General features: G+C 37.3%; 3 protein-coding genes across 5 annotated transcripts; 1 reads left to right on the top strand and 2 right to left on the bottom strand.

Moving 5' to 3' along the window:
• The first annotated feature begins 992 nt into the window (after positions 1-992).
• Positions 993-16,188, top strand: GCT (RNA polymerase II transcription mediator). Of its 2 annotated transcripts, none has more exons than XM_048083901.2 (23): positions 993-1,180; positions 1,530-1,658; positions 2,773-2,846; positions 3,661-3,800; positions 3,876-3,962; positions 4,100-4,187; positions 4,262-4,345; positions 5,209-5,286; positions 5,420-5,499; positions 6,232-6,310; positions 6,455-6,778; positions 7,398-7,457; positions 7,556-7,799; positions 8,095-8,346; positions 8,779-10,131; positions 10,835-11,108; positions 11,182-11,296; positions 11,448-11,535; positions 11,701-11,779; positions 12,328-12,620; positions 13,099-14,197; positions 14,422-14,790; positions 15,156-16,188. In XM_048083901.2, the coding sequence occupies exons 2-23, from the start codon at positions 1,635-1,637 to the stop codon at positions 15,764-15,766; spliced, it is 5,895 nt and encodes a 1,964-aa protein (XP_047939858.1). In that variant the 5' UTR covers positions 993-1,180; positions 1,530-1,634; the 3' UTR covers positions 15,767-16,188. The 2 variants fall into 2 exon arrangements, with proteins under 2 accessions (XP_047939858.1, XP_047939857.1); XM_048083900.2 differs by having other exon boundaries at positions 7,541-7,799.
• A 1,092-nt stretch (positions 16,189-17,280) lies between these two features.
• LOC125186569 (deSI-like protein At4g17486) lies at positions 17,281-20,815 on the bottom strand. Of its 2 annotated transcripts, none has more exons than XM_048082951.2 (4): positions 20,631-20,815; positions 18,348-18,601; positions 17,928-18,215; positions 17,281-17,750 (listed from the first exon to the last, which is right to left on the bottom strand). In XM_048082951.2, the coding sequence occupies exons 2-4, from the start codon at positions 18,556-18,558 to the stop codon at positions 17,497-17,499; spliced, it is 753 nt and encodes a 250-aa protein (XP_047938908.1). In that variant the 5' UTR covers positions 18,559-18,601; positions 20,631-20,815; the 3' UTR covers positions 17,281-17,496. The 2 variants fall into 2 exon arrangements, with proteins under 2 accessions (XP_047938908.1, XP_047938907.1); XM_048082950.2 differs by having other exon boundaries at positions 20,546-20,810.
• A 2,207-nt stretch (positions 20,816-23,022) lies between these two features.
• Positions 23,023-25,505, bottom strand: LOC125190222 (arabinosyltransferase RRA3-like). Its single transcript, XM_048087460.2, has 2 exons — positions 25,168-25,505; positions 23,023-24,397 (listed from the first exon to the last, which is right to left on the bottom strand). Exons 1-2 carry the CDS (start codon positions 25,348-25,350, stop codon positions 23,273-23,275), a joined length of 1,308 nt encoding a protein of 435 aa, XP_047943417.1. The 5' UTR covers positions 25,351-25,505; the 3' UTR covers positions 23,023-23,272.
• Between the last annotated feature and the right edge of the window lie 366 nt (positions 25,506-25,871).

Genomic DNA, 25,871 nt, shown 5'->3' with positions numbered 1-25,871 from the left:
CCTGTTTAAATTGTTGCCAAATTCAAAGAAACAAACGAAGGTCACCACCCCAAGGCCACCTCTGCCCGGCACGGCTCCAGTCGTTGGCCACACACGTTCAGACCACCGCCGTATTCTGCTCGGTCCAGCCGCTACCTGGAGTTGCTCGCGCCTGCAGTCGACGCTCTCTTCTTCATTGATTTACTTTGTTTTTTTTTACCATAGTTGCACAAATCTCAAATTAACCAAAAATACTAGACAATTGAAGCTTATTAGGTTATATATGCTCTAGAACACTCCGTCAGTGGACTATTCTTGCTGTGATAATTGCGATTTTTAGTTGCAATTTTGTGTTTTAGAGAGGGAGACGAAATACTGAACAAGGGGCATTATTGGCCAACAAAATTCGAAGGAAAAAAATAAATGCAAAATTAAATTCCATAATATCAAAACAGGGGCTATTTTTAGGACACTGAACGTTGGGTTATTTGTTTAATTATGTGGGCCACCCAGCCACATTTCTCATCAAGTTTCATTTCTAGACAAAAGAAAACAAAGAGGGTGAACACGCCCTAAAGACTAGTCTATCTTAATTGTAAAGAATAATAGAGATAATTTATTGAGATAAATTCTTCGAACCATTGCAATCCCGAAAAAATGACGAAAATAGAGGATTTTCGAAGATTTAGGGTTAGGGTTTAGCAAAATATAAAAGGAGATTTCTAGCGAAACAACGTCGGATCAAACACCCTTTTATTTTGTATTTAATGGGACAAAGTCGGGCCAAACGGTTTGTTTTTTTCCACATCAATTTTGCGTCTGCACATCACACAACTATCTCAACTTAGCACTAGTGATCAATCGAATACAGGATATAAAGTGTGGTGATTGATCTAGTTCATTTTTAATTTAGTCAAAATTGAAAGTATGCTAATTTGACCAAAATTTATGACTTTTATCTTATGACATAAAATAAAATTATAAAAACTCACGCGATGAAGAATAAGAATGGAATCTGAATTTACGGGCATTACAAAATCGAAGAAAGGCGCTCGATTGCTCTGTTGCCCTCTCGCAAGTTAAATTCAGACCGTCACTTCCAACACCTTCCATTCTTCGCGCACTCAAACTCCTCGGCGACAATCCATTTCCCCCTATTTCCGCGGCCGATTCTGCTAATTTCCGCCGCCGAAGTACAACGGTACTGATTCCACCTCCTATCTACGTATGCGATTAGTTAGAAATCTAGTTAATTCTCCCTTTTACTATTTTTTGGGTTTTAATTCAGTTGCCCTTTTCCGAATTAATTTTTTTTGCTGGAAGATTTGAGCATTTGCATGTGCTGTTACGATGAGAGTTTCTCTGGGTTCTTATAATTTTTAATTAAATTCTCGATAGATCGGGTCGGTTCACTGTGTTCAATTTCAATAGCTTTTATGGATTGAATTAGAAGAGCTTAAGGTGAAGTTTATGTGGTTTAGTGTTTATCTTCAGCTGATAATAGCTGAAAATTGGGTTACTAACGCAGTCACTGATGTTTTTATGTTCAGTTTTTAAATGACTTTCATGTGCGGAGGAGGTGTCTGTATGCGGTGTTGAAGCCTGTTAACTTTGGTGGACGCTGAGGAGAAGCCTGATCAGGAGGCAAATCACGGATGTGGACGAATATATTCAAAATCGTAAGTTTGTAGGGCTTATAATTCACTGCAGTATCCAGTGAAGTCGAATCTTATTATTTTAGTTTATTTTGATTGCACAATACCAGGCTTAATGGTTCTAGGCATATGTGAGCTATTTAATTGCACAGTAGTCCCGCCCTACTCAATTCTGTTGTTTGAATTTCACTTGTCATTATATTCTCAAATGTGGATATAATGATATTTTCTGATCATAGTGAGGCGTAGAATATATAACTCTGAGTTGTGTAAGCCAATCGGTCAAAAGTCTGATTCTTAATAGCTATCCTTTCGCTATATGTTGCACATATATTAATGACTGTAGACCTAGCTAGATAACAAATTCAGTTTGATACTCTCAATAATAGCATCTTAATTTATGTCGGTAAAAGTGTAGGGTCTTGTTTAATTTTATTTTGAAATAGTGATAAATTGATAAGTGATACATAGTATGGCTTAAAATGAACATATATCTAGTTGAAGACTACCATTTCTGAAAACAGTTTGCTTAAGGGATTGAGGAATCACCTTTTATCAAGCACCCAGTTAATCATGCTCCTTATGCTGATATAAGATTTCATTTCATTATTTATAGGTATGGCGGAATTATAAGAAACCTATTTGTTTTCCAGTATATTTATTTTTTCACATGTGGAAAGTTAATATTCACTATAATTTGGTATCCCATTATGCAATTCAGTACTGCCATATGTATATAGTTTCAAAACATAACTGCTTTATTGCCCTCTATTCTTCAACATTTTGGATTGAATAAACCGTTAAATGTTTTGGCACACTTGGTATCAGGACATGCTCAAGTCTGAACTTTCCTGAACTTGGCAATATTTCCATTATCTGGAAACTTTGCTTCTGATCTTAGACATGCCACATGAGAAAAAAATTGCTTTCCTTTGAGAACGAATGAGTCTTCCCCTTGTTCATCAATACATGCATCTGCGGAACTATGTCCGAAGAATTTATCATCTTGTGTCCCTATTTTTAATTTTCTTTTATGATTGCATATCTTTTCATTCTTTGAAATTATGCTTTATTGTAACTTTTTAAATCCTTTTATTACTATATGTAAGTGTTTGATTCCCTCCAACCTTTTTCCCAGGGAGGTTTGCATCGGATATCATGGTTTCAGTTTCTTCCCAATGAATTTGATTTCAGCGCTCTACCTGATAAGAGGTGTGGTTTTGGTCTATCCTTTGCCTTTACTGTTGAATTAATTCTAAGAGATATCGCCGTCAGTGTAAATAAGTGAACTTGACTAATCAAAGTGCTCGTTTCATTGTTTGAGATTTTTACATGCATCTAGTAGTTTAAGGAAGATTTTTCAAATTCTTACATGTATTATTTTTATTAGAGATTAGTTTAACAGATTTGGGAAAGATTTTTCAAAATCACTTGTATTCTTGGTGAGTTGGCCAAGCGGTAGATATGTTAATGCATGAGGCCAAAGGTCTCAAGTTCAAGTCCTTCGTGGCGCGGCCTTTGAATTTAATTCATTAACCCATAAAAAAAAGAGACCTAGAGACGGGAGTAATGTGCTGTAGTATGTAGTACTATTTTTCTTCAGGGTCCCCTTGGCTTATTTTAGTTTCTTATGTTGATAGTAAAGATACTTTGTTTCTATTAGAAAAGAAGTGCTTGTGTCTCATGATTTGGTTCTTAGTATGTAGTCTGCAATAGTGCTGGCAGAAATTAATCTGTACTTATTACACGAAACAGCATACCCTATGGCTCAGACTCAGATATGGACATGATATCTCTTGTATAAGGAAACATTGATTTAGATATGAATTTCTAATTTTTTATTCATTATTTTCTGGAAAAATTGATTTAGGCACTCATTAGGTTCATCTTCTGTATAATCGTGTTAATCATGTGGTTTCTCCCATGACTTATCTGGAAAATCAATTGGTCACTACACATACGCGCACAAACTCTTATGGGTTGGATTTAGATGTGTGCTGATCACTGCCCTTTTATTACGCTAAAGTGTGAAGGTGGACCCGAAAGATGCAGCGATGTCGGCAGTGCTCTCAGCACATCTGCAGCTGCAGAAGGAAGGGTTTCTCAGCGCATGGACTAACTCTTTCGTTGGACCCTGGGATCCTTCTCAGGGTCTGCATAATCCTGGTAAAGAATTATATAAATTGATTAGTAAGAAATAACAATGTGTTCCTCATTCCTGGTACTCATCTTATTGATCAGATGAGAAGATTAAGCTTTGGCTTTTTCTCCCTGGTCAACACTCCTCTATCAATGAGAAGGCACAACATGCTGTTGCCAAATTGAGAGGTATGGTTCCTATTTAGTAATTTTGTATGAAGTTAATTACCTCTTCACCTTACCCATACTGCTATTACATTTATTCACTCCTCAGAGATAATGGTGGATATATTTTGGTAAATTAAGATATAAATATTTTTTTCCAGTGCTCGCATCTGGATTTTGGGTGTCTCCTGGAGATTCTGAAGAAGTTGCTTCTGCCATATCACAGGCTTTAAGAAACCGTATAGAAAGGTTGTTCCATGTCTCTCTTTTGCTTGATTGACAAGCATAAACAGTAGTTAACAATGCTTTTTTCCCTTTGACAGAGCACTTAGAGGGTTTTCATATATACGATTTGGGGATGTGTTCTCCAAGTATCAGCCATTTACTCAGAATGAAGAACTATTCAGGTTCATTCATGTTATTAGTGCTCTTTCTTTTAAAATTTGGTATTTCATTGAATATTTGTAGGTGTGGGCTTCACTAGCATAAGAATTTAACGTAGTAGATCTGGATGCTCTTCTATTTTATGTTTGCTGTTTAGTGAAGCATTTAGATTTTATAAATCTTGGTTATAATACCCAGAACTGGCTTTTCCACATTTATATTCTTGGCTTAAATATAATTTTAGGTCTGTACCGTTTATTGCTTTCATGTTAATGATTTTGTCCATCAGCAGGAAGAGATTAGTGATGTTGGGGCAAACCACTGAAAAGGACATTTGTACTTTAGCTCTGATTTTTCCAGCTCATTATTGTTTGGTTTTATAGCCTGTTGCCCCCACAAATACACACACACACACACACACACACACACACACACACACAAAGGGCGTTGTACTGTGCTGCTTTGGCTTGTTATGGTGCTATCCTCAATGACCGCTGGAAAACTTGAATAGGTTGCTGGCGATTCATATCAAATATAGGGCAGTGAGCATGCTCCAAAAAATAAAGTCCCTATTTCAATATTAAACATAGATTGCGTGAGATTGGACTTGTATTTGTGGTTAAGACTGCTAGGTTGGCTTCACCTTTGGGGACATCTCATCCTGTTTCATTACCTAGTTTTTGGATTTCTAATATTGGTTCAATGAGTGGTACTGTAACCAGTATCAATCAACTATGGTGGATTAACTGAAACTGCCCCCCTTTTGAATTTCTTATTTTCATTTTTCTACAATATTGTATGTGTCTTAGGGTTTTGTTCCTACTCAAGCCATGATGACAGTTCTGGCATAAAATCCACCTCCTGAATTCGTATTTGTGTTTTGTAGGAGGGGTCAACCTGTCGCTGAGTTCATCTTTGCTGCAACAGAAGAAACAATATTTGTTCATGTTATTATATCTGCTAAGTTAGTATCTTGCATCTTGGTCTTTTAATTTATCTGTATTTGCCAATAGCTTTATCACTGGTAGTCTTTACATTGGGTGTGGACCTGATCCCTTAATATTCTTATGAGCATGAATTTTCTGGCACACTTTTAGGCATGTCAGAGCTCTTTCAAATGGCGACATTGAACCTTTCCTCAGCAGCTCTAGCCGGCATACCAATGACCAAATTTCAGGTGTGTCTTTGGTCTAATAGTCTGCTTTCCTCATCGCATTTGACTTGCCCCTGTGACATCTTCTCTCCTTGTCCTTTTTGTTAATGAATTGGCAAATTTGAAACAGAATGAAAAGCTGAGTTCTGAGATGTCTTGAAATATGTGTTAGACTTTGTCTACTGCTATATACTCTTGCTACTTTGATAATCTAACAATCTTTTGCTTAACATGGTTAAGGTGTTAAAGTTTTGATATAAAATTTGGTTATATTTTGTTCCATTCCCTATATATATATATAGGGATGTGATCATATCATAACCCATATTTATGGTGATAACCTAATAACCCTCATTTTATGGATGAAAAATATCATTTTACGGAACAGAATATCATTTTATGGAATAAAAGTATCATTTTATGCATGCTGAAAAAATATCATTTTATCGTGTATAAATATCATTTTTTAGTAAAAATGATACTTTTGACCCATAAAATGATAGGGTTATTAGGTTATCACATAAATATGAGTTATGATATGATCGCACCCCTATATATATATATAAATGTATGTGTGTACATGCTGGACTATATATAAACCCTTGAAAGTATTTAAGATACCATGATAGATGAACTTGTGAAAACCATTTCTTTTATTTTTTTTGTTCACTGTCAAATATCTCAAGCTATCATGAATTTCACAGCCTGTGACTGATCTACGTAGACCCTCATACTAGCACCCTTGTATTTTTGCAGTTGTTGTTTCTCCTCATGGAATGCGTGGGAAGCTCACGGGATGTTGTCCTGGTGATCTTGTCAAGCAAGTGTTTTTGAGGTTGTTATAATTACTTCTCTATGTGTATCTGAATTTTATTTATATTTACCTTTTCAGTTGCTTCCTCCTTTAACAATTGAACTTATGGTCCTCTATTGTTTAATTTCTTTCTGGAAATTTGTTTCATGTGTCATAAATGTACAGCTCCGGAAAGTTTAGAGATCCAAATGGAACTTCAGGTCTTCCTTTCAAAGTTGCTCGAGGATCTGGACTGCCAACTCAACAAAGGGGACAAAACTGCTTTGTTGAAGTGACCCTTGGTTGTCAAGAAAAGCTGGTGCGGGATAGTGCGAACTTGCACAGTAACTCTTCTCAGCCTCATGGCACTGAGTCTCCAGCTTCTAAAATATGTAATCAGAGGTGGCCTTTAGACAAGCTTCCAATTTGTGAAAAAAAGTTTGTCTATCCAACAGAGGCTGTTCTTGTTCCAGTTATGCAGACATCTTTTGCAAGATCATCTTTGAAAAGGTATTACTATGATCAATGAAGTATGGAAATTTCTGATCTAAATAGTCTTCTGTGGAGGGTTGGATCTTTTGGTAATTTATTGACTTAGAAACAATTGGGATCTCATTAGTACGTAGCTCATGATCCGGTTTGGGGTGGTTATTCTTCTCTCATCAATTATTCTTTGTAGGCCAATAATACATTTTTATTATCAAAATTAAATTGTCTGATTGCATTACAATAGAATAATTTTTAATAGACGAAGAAGAGTACTAATGTAAATCAATTATGAAGTTGAAATTGGAGCATCAAGAATAAGAGACAAGGTCTATATCTTTAATATTCTTTTTTACCTATTGTGTGATTATTTATTCACCACAAGGAAGATAGAAGCATCATTTATGGCATCATCATGATCATAGGCAATACATCAAGATATTTTCCTAAATATTTCAGGCTTGACGGGATAGCCTAAAAACTGAAGGTTTAAAGTTACAACCATATTATTATCGCTTGAAATCTAGGACAATTGTCCCGGACCTGTCACCCGTCAGGCCAAATGGGTCCACTCGAATTGACATCCCTAACCCTAGACAGTACATGCAAATGCATTTACTCACACTGTTTTTGTACTTTTCAGATTCTGGCTACAAAATTGGGCTGGACCGTCTTTGTCAGCTTCATCACTTGTTATGCATTGGTTAGCCCTAAAGTTTCTCTATTTATCATCTGATTTCCATATCTTTTATTGTAGGCCATCCCTGAAGTTGTGCTTTTAATCAGTTTTGATTTTGGCAGTGATGACAAAGTTGATTCAATGGATGGATCTTCTCTTGAACCAAGTGGAACTCGTTCTTACCATGGTTATCGTAGTAGTAGTAATAGTAATAGTAGTAGCTATGGCAGCATGAGTAGTTCCTCCAGTGACAGTGATCGCAAGGTCCTGGGAACTCGTGATCTGGAGGCAGATGCAGATTCTTTAATGTCCAGACAGTCTGGTTTATCTTCCTTGGGTCAGATGCAGAATGATGTCCTTCAATTGGTAACTTTATTTTTCCCTTATAATAGTTGACTAGAAAACGCAAGGATCTTTATTTTCTTTTTAAAACTCTATTATCTTGTAGTTTCATGTTCTTTAGCTTTGTCATATACTGACCAAAATTTGCTTGTTTCCTATGAGAACTGAGTTTGTTTAGTTATTTATATTTGAAATTTTAGTATATATATTTTCACTTCCTGATTTAGTAATTTTTCTTTGATGTGACTTTTTTAACTTTATAGATTGAAAAGCTTTGCATTTGAAGCATCTCATTTTTTCATTTCCATTTCCTGCTCAGGGTTCTAAAAGGCCACGAAGTGGGACTTCAGAGTCATTTGGTCAAGCAGGCATGGTTTTGAATCCTTCCATGACTGATTATGGTACCATGGAAGCCAATATATCTATTAATGGGGCTGCAAATGAAAATGTTGGATCTCAGTGGGGATGGGACGATGATGATAGAGGCATGGGGATGGATATTCAAGCACTACTATCAGAGTTTGGTGATTTTGGTGACTTTTTTGAGAATGATGCTTTGCCACTCGGGGAGGTAATTCTATATCTTTTATATGCTCTCTTGGATATAGTAATACCAGACGACCTATTTGGCTGGCTGGGAAATGCTGATTTCTAGAGCTAGGAAGCGAACCAGGCCTTGCATTTCATTTATTAATCTTGAGTGATTGAGGTCTTTATTGGTGTCCAGTTCTGGGTTGATTATAGATTGTTTGTGTATATTTAGTCATTTAGTGTCATTCATTATCATCTTAATTCTGAAGTTCAGCAAAAAGCAATCAATTTTTTTATTTGGCCGTGTGGTAGAAAACATTAGGTGATCTTTACATTGTGTGTTCTTTTTTGAGGTACGATGTGAACTTGAATTATCCTTTACAAACTTTCTTGACAGTTGCGTCGCTTTTTCAGCAAGTAAGCTTAACCTTTTCAATAACAAAAGCTGTGTTTCCTTTTTTATACAATGAAGCCTCCAGGGACTGCTGAGTCTCAAGTTCTCATGTTTCCTGCGCCTGATGGTGGTGAGTTGTGTAGCAGCCCCAGCACCTCAGTGATGGATGTGCCAGATCGAATGCTTGTATCGACAGGTTTTCCAACCTTTGATAACTTCAACCAACTAAATGCTCCTGATTCTGTGGAAGATTCAGTCATCAAAAACCAAGAAACCACAAAGAGTTCTGCTCCCAGTCAAGTTACTTGTATGCTGCCATCTTCCAATATTGAGTTTGATCACGTCGTAAAGGCTGAAGCACTGATGTCATTTGCCCCAGAATATGGGGGTGTGGAAGCCCCTAACAGTGAGATCTCCTCTGTTATTTTCCGAAGCCCCTACATTCCTAGATCTTGCAAAGTGGATTCTGCATCAAGCTCAAGTCATTATGTATACTCTGCAACACCTCCTTCCCCTTGCTGTAATGGATCTCATGAGAAGTCCACCTTGCCAAGTGAGAAAGCTTGTACAGAAAAGAAAGAACTGTGTTCTGCATTTAAATCAAAAAAATACTACACACATGTTGAAAGAGGAAAGCAGCAAACTGGTGCAAGTCATAATAGTCTTAGCAAAAGTGAAGTTGGAGGTTCATCAGCACAGTTTTTTGGTTTGAGCCAAGCAGATGTCAAACCTATCTCAGCTAAAGCAAGTGACAGCTCACAAAAAGGAGATAATTGTCTCCCATCCGCTAGGACTGTCCTTGCAACAGAGACTGAATGCTTAGTGTGCCAGGTTTCCATGTGTAGGCTGCGACATACATTGCTTTCTTCCAGCAACATTTCATCTTCTAGTCTGAGTGGATTATCTTGTAGCAGCACTCAAAATCTAGGTCATAATGATTCAAGCACCATGGTGGACAATATGTCATGCAAATCTGAGTTGAAAAAGAAAGAATCAATTCCTGTTAGGATAGCTGGTGATGTAGATGGTGGAATGCTAGATGGATCTTTGACTGCACCAGTTGGGGTCTGGCGTTCTGTTGGAATTCCTAAAGTTGCTAAGACAGGTTCATCAAATATGGAGGTCTGCCCTTCCATTCCACATAATTCATTCATGGAAGAAAGTATGCTTTCATACGGACTACGGCAGCCACTCCAGGAACTTCTTGATGGTATCGCATTCCTTGTTCAGCAAGCTACTTCATTTGTTGATGTGGCTCTGGATGCTGATTGTGGTGATGGTCCATATGGGTGGCTTGCACTTCAAGAGCAGAGGAGGCGTGGATTTTCATGTGGACCCTCTATGGTACATGCTGGCTGTGGGGGTCTTTTGGCTTCTTCCCATTCCCTGGACATTGCTGGAATGGAGCTTGTTGATCCACTCTCAGTTGATGTGAGATATGGTTATTTGTTTCAATTCATGCTGATTTTTTATTATTGAGAAGTTCTATTCATCCAGACAAGAAAGGCCGCCATTCTCTTTCCTGCTGGCCCTTTTACCTTTACTATATTTCATTCGTTAGTTTTCCTGAACGGTTGGCTCTTTTGAAATGTGTACTTCCTACTCTGTGTGATGCACATGCATGAGTGGGTGCACTCCTTTCTTGTTTAATTAGATGGGGAACACAGAATATTGTGGTTCTTATGTGTTAACCTTTATTTCCTAGAGCTCTAATTTTCGTTGCTGAGTAAGTACATTTACTGTATTGTGGGTAGGTCATTGCTGATGAAAGTAACGTACCTCAGCACTGGTTTTCCTTTGAGCACCTTTAATAAATGGATCAGCAGAACTACGTGTATTGTACCCTTTATGATCACAAAGACCTTAAGATTTCAATGAATTTTCTATTCAATAGTATGCTGCTACTCTGCACATCTGGTCATTATTGGGCTTGTTCTGACTGTTGAAAGATGGGCTTTATGCATGTAGTAGATAGCTTCTGTATAGTATTGTAATTTTATTTGGTGTAATGTCAGTGAACTCAGCATCATGAAAGTACATATTCTTTTTTATCATTTGTATGCTTTTCATTAGTATGTCGCGGGAGCTTCTCAGACTATACACGACTCTTATGAAAATCTATTGTCATGTTCAGGTCCAGGCATCTTTAACAATTGGTTTGCTTCAGTCTGACATAAAAGAAGCGTTGAAATCTGCTTTTAGCAATGCAGATGGCCCTCTTTCTGTTATGGATTGGTGTAGGGGCCGTAACCCATCCAATGAATCGGCGATGACTTATGATGGACACTCTGCGGAGTCTATTGCTAGTGCAAGTGAATGCCGAGATTCTTCTAGTACAGTAACTTTATCTGTTGGAGATCCCATGAGCCCATCTCTGACCTCTGCTGGTGGAGCATCTGGGCTCAAAGGTATTATGCTTATAGTTCAATGATTCTTTCACCTTATTTTACATTTTGAATAGTAATTCAGTTGCCATTATAGGTGATGGAACCAGAGGGGATGATGGAGGTACTTCTCTGATGGAGTCAGATCAGCAACACTGCTCACGGATACGGCCTACACTATCTGTTGTTCCATTTCCATCAATACTTGTTGGGTATGCATGATATCCTTGTATATTTGGTATATGTTTAAGCCAGTAGCTTAACATTTTAATCCACATGCCACCAGAGTTTGGGCTTTAGGATGCATATTGTACCTTCTTTTTTTGTTACATAGAATATGTGATGATTTCATTATATGCATAGGTACCAAGATGATTGGCTCAAAACCTCAGCCGGTTCCTTGCAACTCTGGGAAAAGGCTCCTCTGGAACCTTATGCAACTGTGAAACATGTAAGACTGGTTAATCTGTTTGTTTATAAACTTTGATGGTCCTGTGCTCTTTCTTCTTTTTGTTTCATTCTCTGGTGTTAACAAGGCCTGGAAACTGCCTTTTTGACTTTTGATTTTCAGTTTGATACTATAACTGATTTACATATTTCCTTGTCTCTCTTGTAGATGAGCTACTACGTAGTATGCCCAAATATTGATCCACTTACAACAGCTGCTACTGATTTTTTTCTTCAGCTTGGAACTGGTTAGTATCATTTGTGTTCAGTATTCAGCCAAAATATTCTTCATGCGCTTACAATGAGTTTTAGATATATAATCTTGAGAAGTATCTAATATGATACTCTGATATTTTGCCAACAATTTATATATTATCATAATATGACATCTGTCTGTCATAAATCAAACAAAGAAAGTAATGGCAGATTTTGCAATCTTGAGCTAAAACTTTTATATGCTCCTCAATATTGCTTGTTCAACATTCTGAAGAACTTAGCCACTTTATTATTTCAGTTGGTTATGAAAATAAGCTGTTTTATTACTTTTTATGTGAACCTAGTTGCTTTCTGTAACTGTAGGTTCTTTATTTGAGGTTTTATTTTTGCTGGCTCTAGTTCTTTAATGCACATACATTAGCTGTAATTTGGTTTCACTATAAGATTTGTTCCTTCACATGAGCTAACTCCTATATTTTTCTCTCGCTAGCTTAAAAAGTCCTATCCTACTTGTGTTTTCTGGGTCAGATATCTAAAATTCCCAATCTCTCCCTCTCCCCTCTCTCTCTCTCAATTTCAGTTTATGAAACCTGCAAGCTGGGAACACATGCACCCCAAAGTCTGGGAAATGAGATGGATATAGATTCCAAGAAAATATCACCTGGTTTTGCTCTTCTTGATTGCCCTCAATCAATGAAGATAGATACCAACAATGCATCTATGTTGGGATCAATCAGTGATTATTTCCTTTTCCTATCAAATGGCTGGGACCTGACTAGTTATTTAAAGACTCTTTCTAAGGTTCTTAAGACCTTGAAATTTGGTTCGTCTGTGCCAGTGAATTCCAAGGAAGGAAATGGTGGACCATGCACTGTAAGTTCTGAACTCTGCAAATTTTTATGCTACTTACATCCTCTTTATACAGCACCTTTGCATTTGCAATCCGACCCTGTATTTCATCTTAGTACGAATGTGTTCTGTTTGCTACTGCAAATCAAGGCATATAGTGGTTCAATACATCTTTAATGTCCAGATGAATAGGAAAGATGCATAACTTTTTGGGGCTGTCACCACTCGTCATTTCAGTCTTGTTAGATTTACCATTTGATTTTCTTTTCTGTATATGCTGCATGATATTCTTAAGGATTGCAAAAGATTGGCTCTTTTAACAATTTTACTTAAATGCAGAGTTGAGATGTTCCATGATATGAGTATTCTCTTCATTTTTGAAGTATATTGTTATTTTGATTATTAGTGTTCTCCTTTGCCCTTCTTCCTCACATTATAAATTCATGGAGTGGATAGGCATTTCAATAATGGTTTGGAGTTTCATTCACGTTCATTGAATCAGGTTGTTTATGTGGTCTGCCCCTTCCCAGAGCCTCTTGCAGTCCTACAGACTGTGGTTGAAGCTTCGATTGCTATTGGATCAGTGATTCGATCTTCTGATAAAGAAAGGAGATCCATGATGCACAATCAAGTTGCAAAAGCTTTGAGTTACCCAGCTTCTGTAGATGAATCATTTTCAAATGTTTTAACTCTTACAGGATTTAGCATCCCAAAGATTGTATTGCAGATTGTGACTGTAGATGCCATATTTAGGGTTACTAGCCCCAAGCTAAATGAGCTGATCATTCTAAAGGAAATTGCTTTCACTGTTTACAATAAGGCTCGACGAATTTCACGGGGAGCATCTGGTGAGACAATGTCATCATTATCTGTGCCAGGGGCTTCTCATTCAGTCTTGATGCAAATGTCTCCGTCAGTTCCTGGTATGTGGAAGGATTGTGTTGGTTCTCGAATTGGAGGACCTCCTCTTCAGAGAGAGAGTGAACTTGATACAAGCATGAGACAGGGTGCTTGGGACAACTCTTGGCAGACAGTAAGGAGTGGGGGGATTGGAGCAGATCCCAGCAGAACTGGAGATATCTTTCCTCTGGATGATATTCGTTGTTTGTTTGAACCACTTTTTATTCTTGCAGAACCTGGATCCATTGAGCGTGGGCTTTCACCCTTTTTTGGTAATTCGGCAGATTCATTAAAGCTGTCAGATGATTGCACAAGTACTAGCTTTGTGCAAAATTCTACTTCTGCAGTAACTGGGGATAATGGTCCTGTTTCTCAGCATGATTCCTTGGATTCAGATGGTTTGACATCTGGCCACCAAAAATCAATCCCAAGTCTGCATTGTTGTTATGGGTGGACTGAGGATTGGCGCTGGATGGTGTGCATATGGACAGATTCAAGGGGAGAATTGCTTGACAGTTGTGTTTACCCCTTCGGAGGAATCAGTAGTCGGCAAGACACAAAGGGTCTGCAGTCCCTTTTTGTCCAAATACTACAACAAGGATGCCAGATTCTTCAAGCTTGTTCTCCTGATGCTGGTGTAGCTAAGCCTAGAGATCTCGTGATTACACGTATTGGATGCTTTTTTGAGCTCGAGTGCCAGGGTACTGAATTAACTTTACATTTGCTAAACCAACTTATTAGCAGTTTTCCTGTACTGAGCTCTTCGATTATTATGTTTATTTCTGCATCAGAATTGTTGGATAACGTTTAGAGTAAGACACTATGTTTCTGGTTTTCGTAGTATCCTAGTTGATTAAGATTTTGAAAGAAATTTTGAACGATTGTTTGAGTGGTTTTCACCTCAAAAAGTGCCTTCTTTTTGCAGAGTGGCAGAAAGCTTTATATTCAGCTGGGGGTTCTGAGGTGAAAAAGTGGTCTCTGCAGCTCCGTCGTTCCCTTCCTGATGGAATGCCAGCTGGCAGCAACGGAAATTCTTTACAACAGCAGGAGATGAGTTTAATGCAAGAGCGGGCACTGCCTTCTTCACCAAGTACATTGTACAGTCCTCATTCTAAATCTTCCTCATTCATGAAAGGTGGCATCGCACAACCTTCCTCGAGGAAGCAGCTAATGGGTGGGCATGCAGTGTTAGACAATTCAAAAGGCTTATTGCAATGGGTACAGAGCATCAGTTTTGTCTCAGTCTCGATTGATCATTCATTACAACTTGTGTTACAAGCAGATTCATCTCCTGGTACTTATCAGTTCACTTTGACTCTTTGCTTTAGATTTGTATCTCAATGAGATTCATCAATGTTTTAAGTGCCCATTTAATGTCTGTGTTTCTACTTTCTAGCATGCTAAGTCCTGGAATGTGAAGTGTCTTAAAATCTCTCTGGACTTTGACGGTTGTCAGGACTTGAATTTCTAGGCTTGTGCTTGTGTCTGACTCCAAAAAGTTTGGTGATTGAAATATGGGTTTTTCTCGTTCTTACATTTGTTGGCGTGTGAATGATCTTTTATCTATGTTAATCCTATTTCAACCTACAAGCTATATACTCCTGTTGGAAGTTTCTTCAGCCAAGCTGTATTTTTTCCTAATAATCCACGTTGTTGCAGGGTCAAGTCAAGGTAGTGCTACTTCAGGTCTGTCAGGCTATCTTGAAGGATACACACCTGTGAAGTCCCTTGGGTCTACATCAGCTTCCTACCTTTTAGTCCCTTCACCGAGCATGCGATTTCTGCCTCCTTCTGTTCTTCAGCTCCCTACATGTCTCACTGCAGATTCCCCGCCTCTCGCCCATCTTCTACATAGCAAAGGATCTGCAATTCCCCTGTCCACGGGTTTTGTCGTTTCAAAAGCAGTACCTTCAATGAGGAGAGATGCCAGGAGTTTATCAAAAGAAGAATGGCCTTCAGTTCTCTCTGTTAGTTTAATTGATTATTGTGGAGGTAACGTTGTCAGCCAAGAGAAGTCAGGGAAGGGTGCCAATAAGCCTGTGGGGCGAGGTGTGAGCTCTGAATCCAAAGATATCGAGGTGGAAACGCACATCATACTAGATACAATAGCAGCAGAACTCCATGCTTTGTCCTGGATGACTGCTAGCCCAGCATACTTGGAGAGAAGATCTGCTTTGCCTTTCCATTGTGACATGGTTCTGAGACTCAGAAGGCTTCTCCATTTCGCAGATAAGGAACGCTCCCGGCTTCCAGAGAAGGCTCCGACATGACATAGAGGTATTGTTCGTTCGACCTTTCATAATGTACAATGTACATAATTCAATCTCAGCTTGTGTGTAATGAGGCGGTGTGCAGCCATCACTTGTAGACTTGTAGTTACAAGGATCGATAAGCATCTAGATAGGATCGCCCCTTTTGTCGTTCCATCAGCATAGTCTTGACTTGTAGAGATCGAAACTAATGTTAGTGGAATCACATAGTGAGATGCGTAAATAGTTTATAGAGATGCAGATTAAACATTTTTGGCATTCAATTATGTACTATATTTCCATGGTGGAGCATAATGAATGTAAGTTGGTAACACCCACCACCATTGATTGACTGTGGAAACGAATGATGGAACTTGTGCTTTTGTTTCATGGTGTAACATCTAGAACTTTGATTTTCAGTTATTATTGTTGATTTATTTTTATTATTTTGTGTCATTAATATTATTATTTCAATTGTTTGAGTTAATGATAATTCTAAATTTATGCAATAATATATTATTAGTAATGACTAGTGTATACATTCTCTGTCGCGAGTCCGGACAAGGTTGCTTTCCCTGGTTTTGTTTGTTTCCTTGGATATTATGTGGTTATTCGAGTTTAAGGCTAGTTGGCTAAAAACTTAATCATTGAAAAATCACTAATTAGTTCTTAAAGATATATTCTTACATGGAGAAATGCTAAAACCATTTATGGGTTTGTGTTAAAATGACAACACCTCTTAAAGTGACATTGTGACACCATGTATTTAGCAATATTATAAACGCTACACAAGAATAGTATAAATCTATAGCATATTGGATATTGCTGGCCGAGAAAAATTACTGTCTAGCGTATTGGATATTGCTGGTCGAAAAAATTTATTCTTGAACTTTTTTATGATTGTCTTATAGTAGCTGATTATTTGTCCACGTGTACAAATAATTGGCTAGGAATAGTGGTATGATATTACTTTAAGAAGAGATGTTGTCATTTTAACGCACCCCACCATTTATATTCAGAAGCATTTCGTTTTCCTATTTTGGGGGTTATTTATGCTATTAAGAAATAACAATCCCCATGTGATTTCTCTATCCTAAAAGTTAAATGCACTTTAGTTTGGTTTTGCCATCAATCCCCATGTGTTTTGGTCTTATCAATCATACTACTACAACAATTGGAGTGACCGAATAATTCCAAATCCTCCTCATTCCACATGTTATTTTTCGCTGGATATTAATGTTCATCTATTTTAGTGGGTAGAATGTGCTACAAATTTCAAGCTTCATTTAATTATTTTTGTTAAGCTTCAAAATTGACTGTAGAAATACTAGCAAACTGGTTGAAGTCTTTGGACACAACCAATATTTAATGATGGTGGTGATGATATTAAATGTTTAGAAAACAAGCATATAAATATAATATTAGAAGTGTTAATATATGACAATGTAAACTTATGTAAGTTAAGTCATTTTTGTAAAGATAATGGATATAAAAATATAACTTGTCAATAGAGATTTGTAAAGTGCGAATGCCTATTTGGGAAAAAATTTCGATTTCATCAAGAAAGTACATGAAGAAAGATGAGAACAAAATACACACATTACAGAATAGAGGAAAAACAGCAACTGTTTTACCCTCAAACCTCATTGAGATAACTACATTCAATGTGGTGGTACTTGTAACCCAAAAATTAAAACAATCTAAGAATCCACAAAAATAGAAAAGAAAAAAGAAAAACAAATTCCTATTCTCTAACCTTCTTTCACAGATTTAGTACTTCTTGATTTCTTTAAATCCCAAGGAGGCAGACAGCCTTTATAGTGTGATTGTAAGACCAACGATGATATCGATACATCTTTCTCCTTTTGGTGCATAGAAATAGAAGAGAAGCAGCTGAAAGAGCTTCTCAGACTCTTCTTCTCACTCTCTGAATCTTGACAGTTTGTATCATGTGGTCCCTTGCTCGTTTTTAGAGCCTCCGGGAGTATGCAGTTGCAGTATGAGCCTATAAAAAAACCTCTTAGAAGGAAGTTCCAATAAATCAGCATGAAGTTTTCTATGACTGACAATTAACCACATTTATTCAGATAAAATGCATTTTTGGACTCCTCTAAAAGTTAGTTATGATGCATCAAAATGAGATTAATAATGATCAGGGGCAAGATATATGGAGATAAGATACCTATCCTTGCCAGACGATTCACCCATTTTGGTATCCGTTTTCCAGTCAGCTTGTAGCATATATCCTCACAGAAATGGTTGCAGTTTTTGACAACCAAGTGATATGTATCACCACAGTAGTTTGTGGCCTGCTTCTCCATGAAATCTCTAACTTGGTGAGGATTCAAATGTGTCGTGCCAATAAAAATTGACCTGCGAAACCTGAATCCAGGGCATTGCCGGGGCTCAACTTCAAATACACCACTAGTAGGAAAGTCGTGGGCTCCAAAAGCATATTCAATGTCATACACTGCAAAAACATAATTCCAATGCACTCAGTGAATGAACGTCAAGTATCAAACGAGGAGATAACAACGAAAGTATATAGGAAGAAAGGCAATACAAATCAAAAAGACATTATAAAGTAAGAGAATCTCTCTACCTTCAACCCCAGAGTGAAAGACACCAAGTCCAGCCCAGTAAACATAGCCGTTGACAGGTGTTAAATCATAAACATTGAGGTAAACAGGAGTGTTTCCTTGGCTAAAGCTAGCTGATTTAACCTTAGGAAACACGCAGAACCTTGTCGTTGATTCTCCCTGCGTCTGCAGAGGCACAATTGATCTCCAACTACTTTTGAATTTTGATTTCATGTTCAAGGGTGAAACCAGGAATGGCTTAATACCCAGTTTCAGCCTGTAATATTATTTTAGATGTCAATAACTCAGCATCAGATTTATTTCTCTCAAATGTACATACACAAATGTGAACATCCAGTACGTGGAAGTTGGTAGGAACAGATCCCGAGTAATTAAGAAAATATGAATTCAAGATTATCCAACTTTGATTACAAAATACTACATCTTATGAAAGCATCGCCTACTTCAATTCAAGGTTGGACATAATATCCTGTTTACTTATGCAGTTTTAACACCATTCGCATATGAGTGTGTTAGGAGTTCATGCTTCGGGAATGTAAAGAACATTATATAACCCTGATTGGAAGGTTCAAGAAACCAAGGTATTCAAAATAAAAAATGAACTCCAACATTTTTCACATGAAAAGAAAGCCAGTACTCTTAATTGATCGAATTATATTTGCCTATGAAATTCTGTGTCATTTCACGTGAATGAAATCGACCTTGTGACTGAACGATGAATTCAGAAGGCAGACCTTCAACTGAAAACATTCAAATGTATCATTCCCCCAAGTGCAGTATAGATCTCAACTATCAGTAACTTCATTAAAGAAAGTATCCTTTGCTGGAACTATTAACAACTGCTGCCTTTTGTCTTTTAGAAGTTCTCAAGAATTAGCTTTTAACTACAGGAGCATAGAAAATCTTATCGTACAAGATTTGGCTTTTTTTTCCTTTTCTTTTACAATCAAAAGGAAGATTAAAGAACCAATAATTGAGTGCAATCAACACTCATCAATTATCTTCAAACGTCCAAGATTGAAAACAACAGCCATTCTTAATAGAGGAGGCATACACAGTAGTAAATCATTGACTCGACTTTAGATGCATGGATATAGACAAAAGTTCTGAGGGCCATGGGCAATGTGTAAATGGGATTCCTATGAAGCGTGTAAGAATAGAGAAATTGACACCATACTGTTTCTCGTCAAACAGTAACACATGGCAATATGCAAGAGAAGGACGTAGCAAATGAAGTAGACCCTCAAGACGAAGATGCAGATGATTTGTTTTGGAGACAATAATTCTTCGGAAGATATGGATCAAATGAGTAAACATAAACATTATCTACACTAATTTTCCCATTTGCCAAAATCAAACACAGTTGATATTAAGGTGCTCTTCCTTAGCTTAAATTTCTGAAAAAAAGTAGTATGAAGATATGAAAACTAAACTAGCAGGAAAATGTGGACTTCTGAAATTATCTGCTCCAACCATATATTACACACACAGATACATATACACCTACACATGTATAGTAGCCCATCTCCATATTTCGAGAAAGGTTAAAATATAGCTACAGCAATAAAATGGAGGAAATAATTTAAGGCAGAATAGCAACATTTTTAAGGTACATTGTCATTTTTTGACGTGGTGGGCTGAATGATGACAACTTTAGGTCGATACACCAACAAAAGCCAACTTTCTAATGAGATAATTAAGATCAATCATCATGTTTCCTAAGATCTCTCAACATATTCACCACAACCTCATTCACCTAGGAAGACCAATCAAATCCAGGAAGAAACTAACTACTCAGAAAGTGGTGATGATTAAGTAAATACAGAAAAAGTTGACCAAAAAATCCAACGCAAGAATCCCATCTGCCACAGACCCAAGAACCATGAAAGAACGAGGGACAAAAGATTGGATCTAAAATCTAAACCCAGAGCAAAAAATTGAATCTTTTAAGGTTCAGCCATAGATTTCCAGAAAACCAAGAAATCCATAAAGGAAAAAGGGGGTTCGAAGAGACCTTCCAATGCAAGGAAATCACACTCACTAAAGAAACCAACATAGAAAGGAACCGAAGCAATGCAGGCGGTGAAAGAAAAAGGGAAATTTTGAAGCATAATACGAAATACAGTTAGAGGGAAATTGTTACAGTTGCAGTTCAAGAAACAGAAAGAAAAGGGAAACCCAATTCGATTCAATTATTTACCTTAACACAAGAGGGCACTCATTGTCAAGAAATGTTTCCTCCTCAACTGCAGAAAAAGCAACCGCTTTCACAGCAGAAAACTCACCTGAAAGAGGAGTGTATGTGACTGAACAATGGGCATTATTTTCTCTTTGGTAGCAGATTCTGATGCAGAGAGAGAAATAGAGAGAGAGAGAGAGTCAGACTTCACAGCTGTCTGTCTCTTTTGAAGATTCAAAGCCTAGTTGAAAGGAAAAGAAAACAAAATAGAGGGAAAAAAGTTGACCTGTATAAAATGCCAACTTGATTCTATATTCAAAATATTCAGATTATAGTGACAAATTCAAGTATTTTTTCTCAAGAATTTGCTGATAAATTATCTGAATCTGAACATATTTCTATATTTAAAGATATGCGTGGATCCGTGAATAAAATGCGAAGTCCTACTGAAATTTGAACATTTTGACTTAACTTTTGTTGTTTGCGCCCTCGAATAATTCGAATCGATTCATAAATTTTACTAGCAATAATTCGGATGAATTGATGATTTGTTAATTCTCCATTGTAGAAACAATTATTTCATTTTTCAAATTGAGAAATAAAGGACGGTCCAATTATAGAGCATTGAGTTGGTAAATTAATTTAAATGGAAATTCCTTAAGCCGTGTGACATAAATAATCGGTCGTCAACGTGTTGCCAACTAGTATTATGCAAATTGCAATTTAAAGAGACGCTGAAAAAGTAGGAGGAAGAGATGGGAATATATAAATAAATAAAGAGAAAAATAAAATTTAGAAAGTCTCTGTACTCCATTACAGTTGGCCGGGCCAAGCCACAAAGTGTGGCCAGGCCACAAAATCGTGGCGGGCTCACCAATGCCAATGTTTCCCACTATAATGGACATGGCCAAACCACCAAAAAATTTATTTTTTTCATTTTGTTTATATTTTAATTTAAAAAAATCGGAAATAGGGGGAGCCGCGGCTCGTGGCCAATGCAATAGGAGGGTCGCCCAAGCGCCGCGGCCAGGCCACGATCGTGGCGCTCCCGTGTCCACCCCCCCCCCCCCGCGCCGCGCCGCGGCTCTCCCGAGACCCGGCCGCGGCTCCCCTATAGTGGATGCTCTTAGGGTGTCACACCTATTAAAATAATATCATACCATCATTTCTAGTCAATTATTTTGTACACGTGGACGAATAATAAGCCGCCAAATGCCAAAAAAAGACGGCCAACAATATATTGTACACTATACAACAATTTTTCTTGGCTAGCAATACCCAACACGCTACACAACAATATTGTTGTGTAGCGTTTATAATATTGTTGTATAAATAGTGTCGCGGTGTCACTTCAAGAGGGATTGTCATTTTAACACAAAACTTGTACTCCATGTATGTATCATGTAATTAAAAACTGGAGTAGTAAATTATATGGGTCGTTATTACAAAATCAGTTTAATAAAATATGTTTTTTTATTAAAGAACATCAATAATCGTTCTTTATTTACTACAAACATTCCATTTTTTAATTGGACGGTATCTGATCAACTAAAGATTGTACGAGTGAATTCGAGAGGAAAAAATTGTTATAGTTTTTAGTGAAAAAACTTTTTTTATAATTAGTAGTAGTATAATACAACACCGAGCAATCCCGAATTGCTAATTCTGAATTATAAAAGTAAATTGTTTAATTGTTTTTTAAGAGATATATGGTGCACAAAAGAAAAAAAATAGCCATGAATACCAAATGAAATTGAATGCCCTTAGTGACTTAGTCTAAAATCTGAATTACACTGAAGGCAGAACTAACTTAAATTCTCAAACAAATTTAAGTTCCGAATTAGGATCAAACTTTTGTTTTGAAGTATTTTGTCAAATATACTTTTGCTCTTAGTTTCTGAGTATTTTGTCAAATATTGTTGTTCTATATAATGACTGATGCGGCACCAAATCAACATTTACAAAGAATTCAATTAAAAAATTTGATCGTTAATAAATTGAATATTATGTTCATTGGGAGTGTTTTATTTTTTTTGTTTCCTCTGTTCCCCCTTTCCCTTGTTTTTAATCCATATATAGACTGAACTACATGGATTATTGATCATTGTTCTACCTCAATAGAGTAAACTCCAAAACTGTTAAATATTAGATCACATGCATGTGTTTGGAGAGATGTAATGCGGGATAAACTTTACTGGAGTTTATGTAGGATTAAATTCGTCATAGGAGTGGAAGTGAAATGAATAAACATGAGATATAATGTAATTTTGACATTATGGAGACAGATCAAACTTTAGAAGAAGACAATCGTTATAGAAGATTAGAATGACTTTTAGTCATGGCAACGAACGACCCCTAAAAATCAAATTACCACCGATAAACATTTTCAAGAACTCATCACATTCAGATTTCATTATCAAGTTGTCCTGTGACAAGGAAGTTGGAATGTCGAATGCTAGAAGAGAGTAAATATTACATTCCACACCAGAATAGATAGGTTGCTGAAACACTAACTGTAAAATAAATTAGTAAAACCATTTCTTATACAAATTCTCGGTCCAACGAATCCAGATGACAATGCTCAACACAGACTCAGAAATGGAGAAATGCCAAAAGAGTTTTTATAGTTAAGCAGATGCTGAGGGGTTCTTATTCGTGACATACCAAACGAAAAAAGATCTCGTGGCAGTTTACCTGTATAGTGAAGCGATTGCTATGACACACTAGTAGAAACGTTTTGAGTTTCTACTAAGATGAACCATCAGGGAAGGGATCCAAAGCATCTTGCTTCCCGTTCACGTAGTAATCCACAACTGCCTTCATTCGCCACAGCTTATCAGGGTGATAATTTACATGGATTACGACTGGCTTCAGCTTGCGCAGCTGTGAGTCTTTCCTGACGGTTTTGAAGAGAACTTTACTGTTCATGAACAAGTAATGATCCATAGTTCTTCTTGATGCATGAAGCCCCTCATAACCAGGATGTGATGGGTAGAACAGCTCCTCGTTGAAGACTGCTTGGTCCCAAGCATTCTCTCGAGCCAGCCTACCAGCCACACGATCCAAGAGCTCGATAGAGGGGACTGTGGGTCTAATATAGAAGAATCCAGAGTTGTAAACCCATATCCTCATTGTATGAGCGTACCTAGCCCAACCCATTTCAGGTTCATCGAAAACATCATTGTATCCGTAAGCTGTCATGTTATTGTGACCATCAGTCATGGACTCCACGTCCGAATCCCTGTAGAGATGCTCAAATGGATTTTGCAAGTAGACTATGTCAACATCTGAGAGCAAAACACTATATCCCATCTGCAAGAACTCCCTCAAGATCCGAAACTTCAATCCTGAGACAGCGTGATTTCCTCCAGTTCTAGCAATTGATTCAAAGTTCTTATCTTCGTTTATCTCCTCTACATCTTTTTTATATACTGGAACACCATTTGCTAGGCACAAATTGTAAATTTCCTCATCCAACGCAAAGACCAAGTAATTCGGTATCCCTACTCTTTTGATATTTGTGAACCACACCTCCAACATATCCTTAACATTTGAATTGGCAAGTGTGACAATGATTTCATGATTCACAGCAACTTTCTCCAGTAGCTTGGCCAATTTCGGGTTGACAAATTCATCAGGTACAACTGCAGGGTTGGTTCGCAATGCCTTAACTGTGCCAAAAGGCCCCGCCTTTTGCTGTTTGCCTAACATCATCACCTGTTTCTGGGCACTATCCTTCCCTTGCTCCGCAAACCGAAGTTTCTCCGTCAACTCCTTAACTTGCCTTTTCAACTCTGCATTTTTCTCTGAAGCAGCGACAAACTCTGATTTTAACAAGTTGCGTTCTGATGATTCACATGAAGAGGTAATAACCTGGCAGATAGATCATTCAAGGGAAAAATGAAGTTCAACACTGTTCGAGAAAATAGTTCCTCAAAGGTCAGCTGGTAACCAATCATGGGAAAAAGAAGAGCAACCCGAAATATAGACAACCAATAACCAACTGATATACATATAAACAAAAGATACATTGATAAACTCCCTAAAGGATTACCATCCTCATCTCCCTAGATATGATTCATGCAAACATACCAACCTTCACACACAGATACACACACAAAAGATGCACTATACATGTTTAAACTACAAAAATCTTTGTTAGACATTCAAAAATCATAAATCAAAACCATAACCATAACCAAAAATAATTGCATAGTTCTAGGATACTAAAATGCACATACATAACAACATAATAGAAGCCACTCATATTGTTCACTTTTTCTTTCTCTGTGGTTGGCAAAACCTAACAGCCTACAAACTACTAGTACAAAGGAAGCTCAGCAAGAATGCAGTTTCTCGATTTTTCAGAAAAAAAGAGCTTAATTTCACAGTTACTCCTAGTATAGTCTGATCACCATCAAGTTACTAAAAACAACGATACTTTTTTCTTTCAAATTCCATCACTTCATTAACTAAGTGACCGGGCTGCAGTAACTTCAATTCAATCATCATACCAAAATATAGCAATAAAATTCAAACATCGCCGATCCAATTCCAAATCAAACACTCAATTTCTAGTCAACGCTTGTTAAAATCTCATAAAATAGCTCGAGTTCGAACAGATGAGCAGTAAAAAAAAGTACCTCCTGATCGGAGGCCGCGACGCGGCGGCGACTTAGCGGCGTCGACGATAAAACGAAGAATCCGTCGGGATAGAAGAAGGCGAAGACGCAACCGATTAATATTCCGACGAAGATGGCGGCGCCGATTCTGGATTTTCCGCCGTCCTTCTTCATCAACGCGGTGTCTCTACGACCACCAAGCATCACTTTCTCACGGCGGAATAGCAATACGCGATTGCTACAGCAAGCATTATTCAACACCAACTCAGCAGTGCCACTACTTAACAACTCATAAATTAAACCAAATAATCCTCCTAATCTGCATTATTTCTCTACACCCAACTCACAGGAGTAGACTTTTATCCTGCGCTTTTCTGCATTGACTATATCTACTAATCCTATTTACTACTCCGCGTTTCATTTTACTAAAAAAATTATTCGTTTCCTTCTACCTAATTGCTCAACTTCACTCAATTTTAATTTTACAGCCATAGTAACAATAATTATTTTATCAAAATGCACGTGTTCTCCAATTATGAAAAACATTTTAGATATGAATATTATTCATAAACTATGTAAAAATAACTTGGTCTAACACTCTCAAAATTTGGTATTTGAATATTGAAAAAAATCTAGTGTACAACTTATTTGGACACTAGGAGCTTTTGCATCTCATTTGTATTCAAACTTGGAAGCAGGGGGAGTCCATTTTGATTTCAGCGAAC

Source organism: Salvia hispanica, chromosome 5, assembly GCF_029641045.1.
Source record: "Salvia hispanica isolate PSC_SH4W2 chromosome 5, Shi_PSC_v1, whole genome shotgun sequence".
Taxonomy (NCBI): Eukaryota; Viridiplantae; Streptophyta; class Magnoliopsida; order Lamiales; family Lamiaceae; genus Salvia; species Salvia hispanica.
The sequence above is the reverse complement of the archived record's forward strand: the minus strand, read 5'-3'. Positions and strand labels throughout refer to the sequence as shown.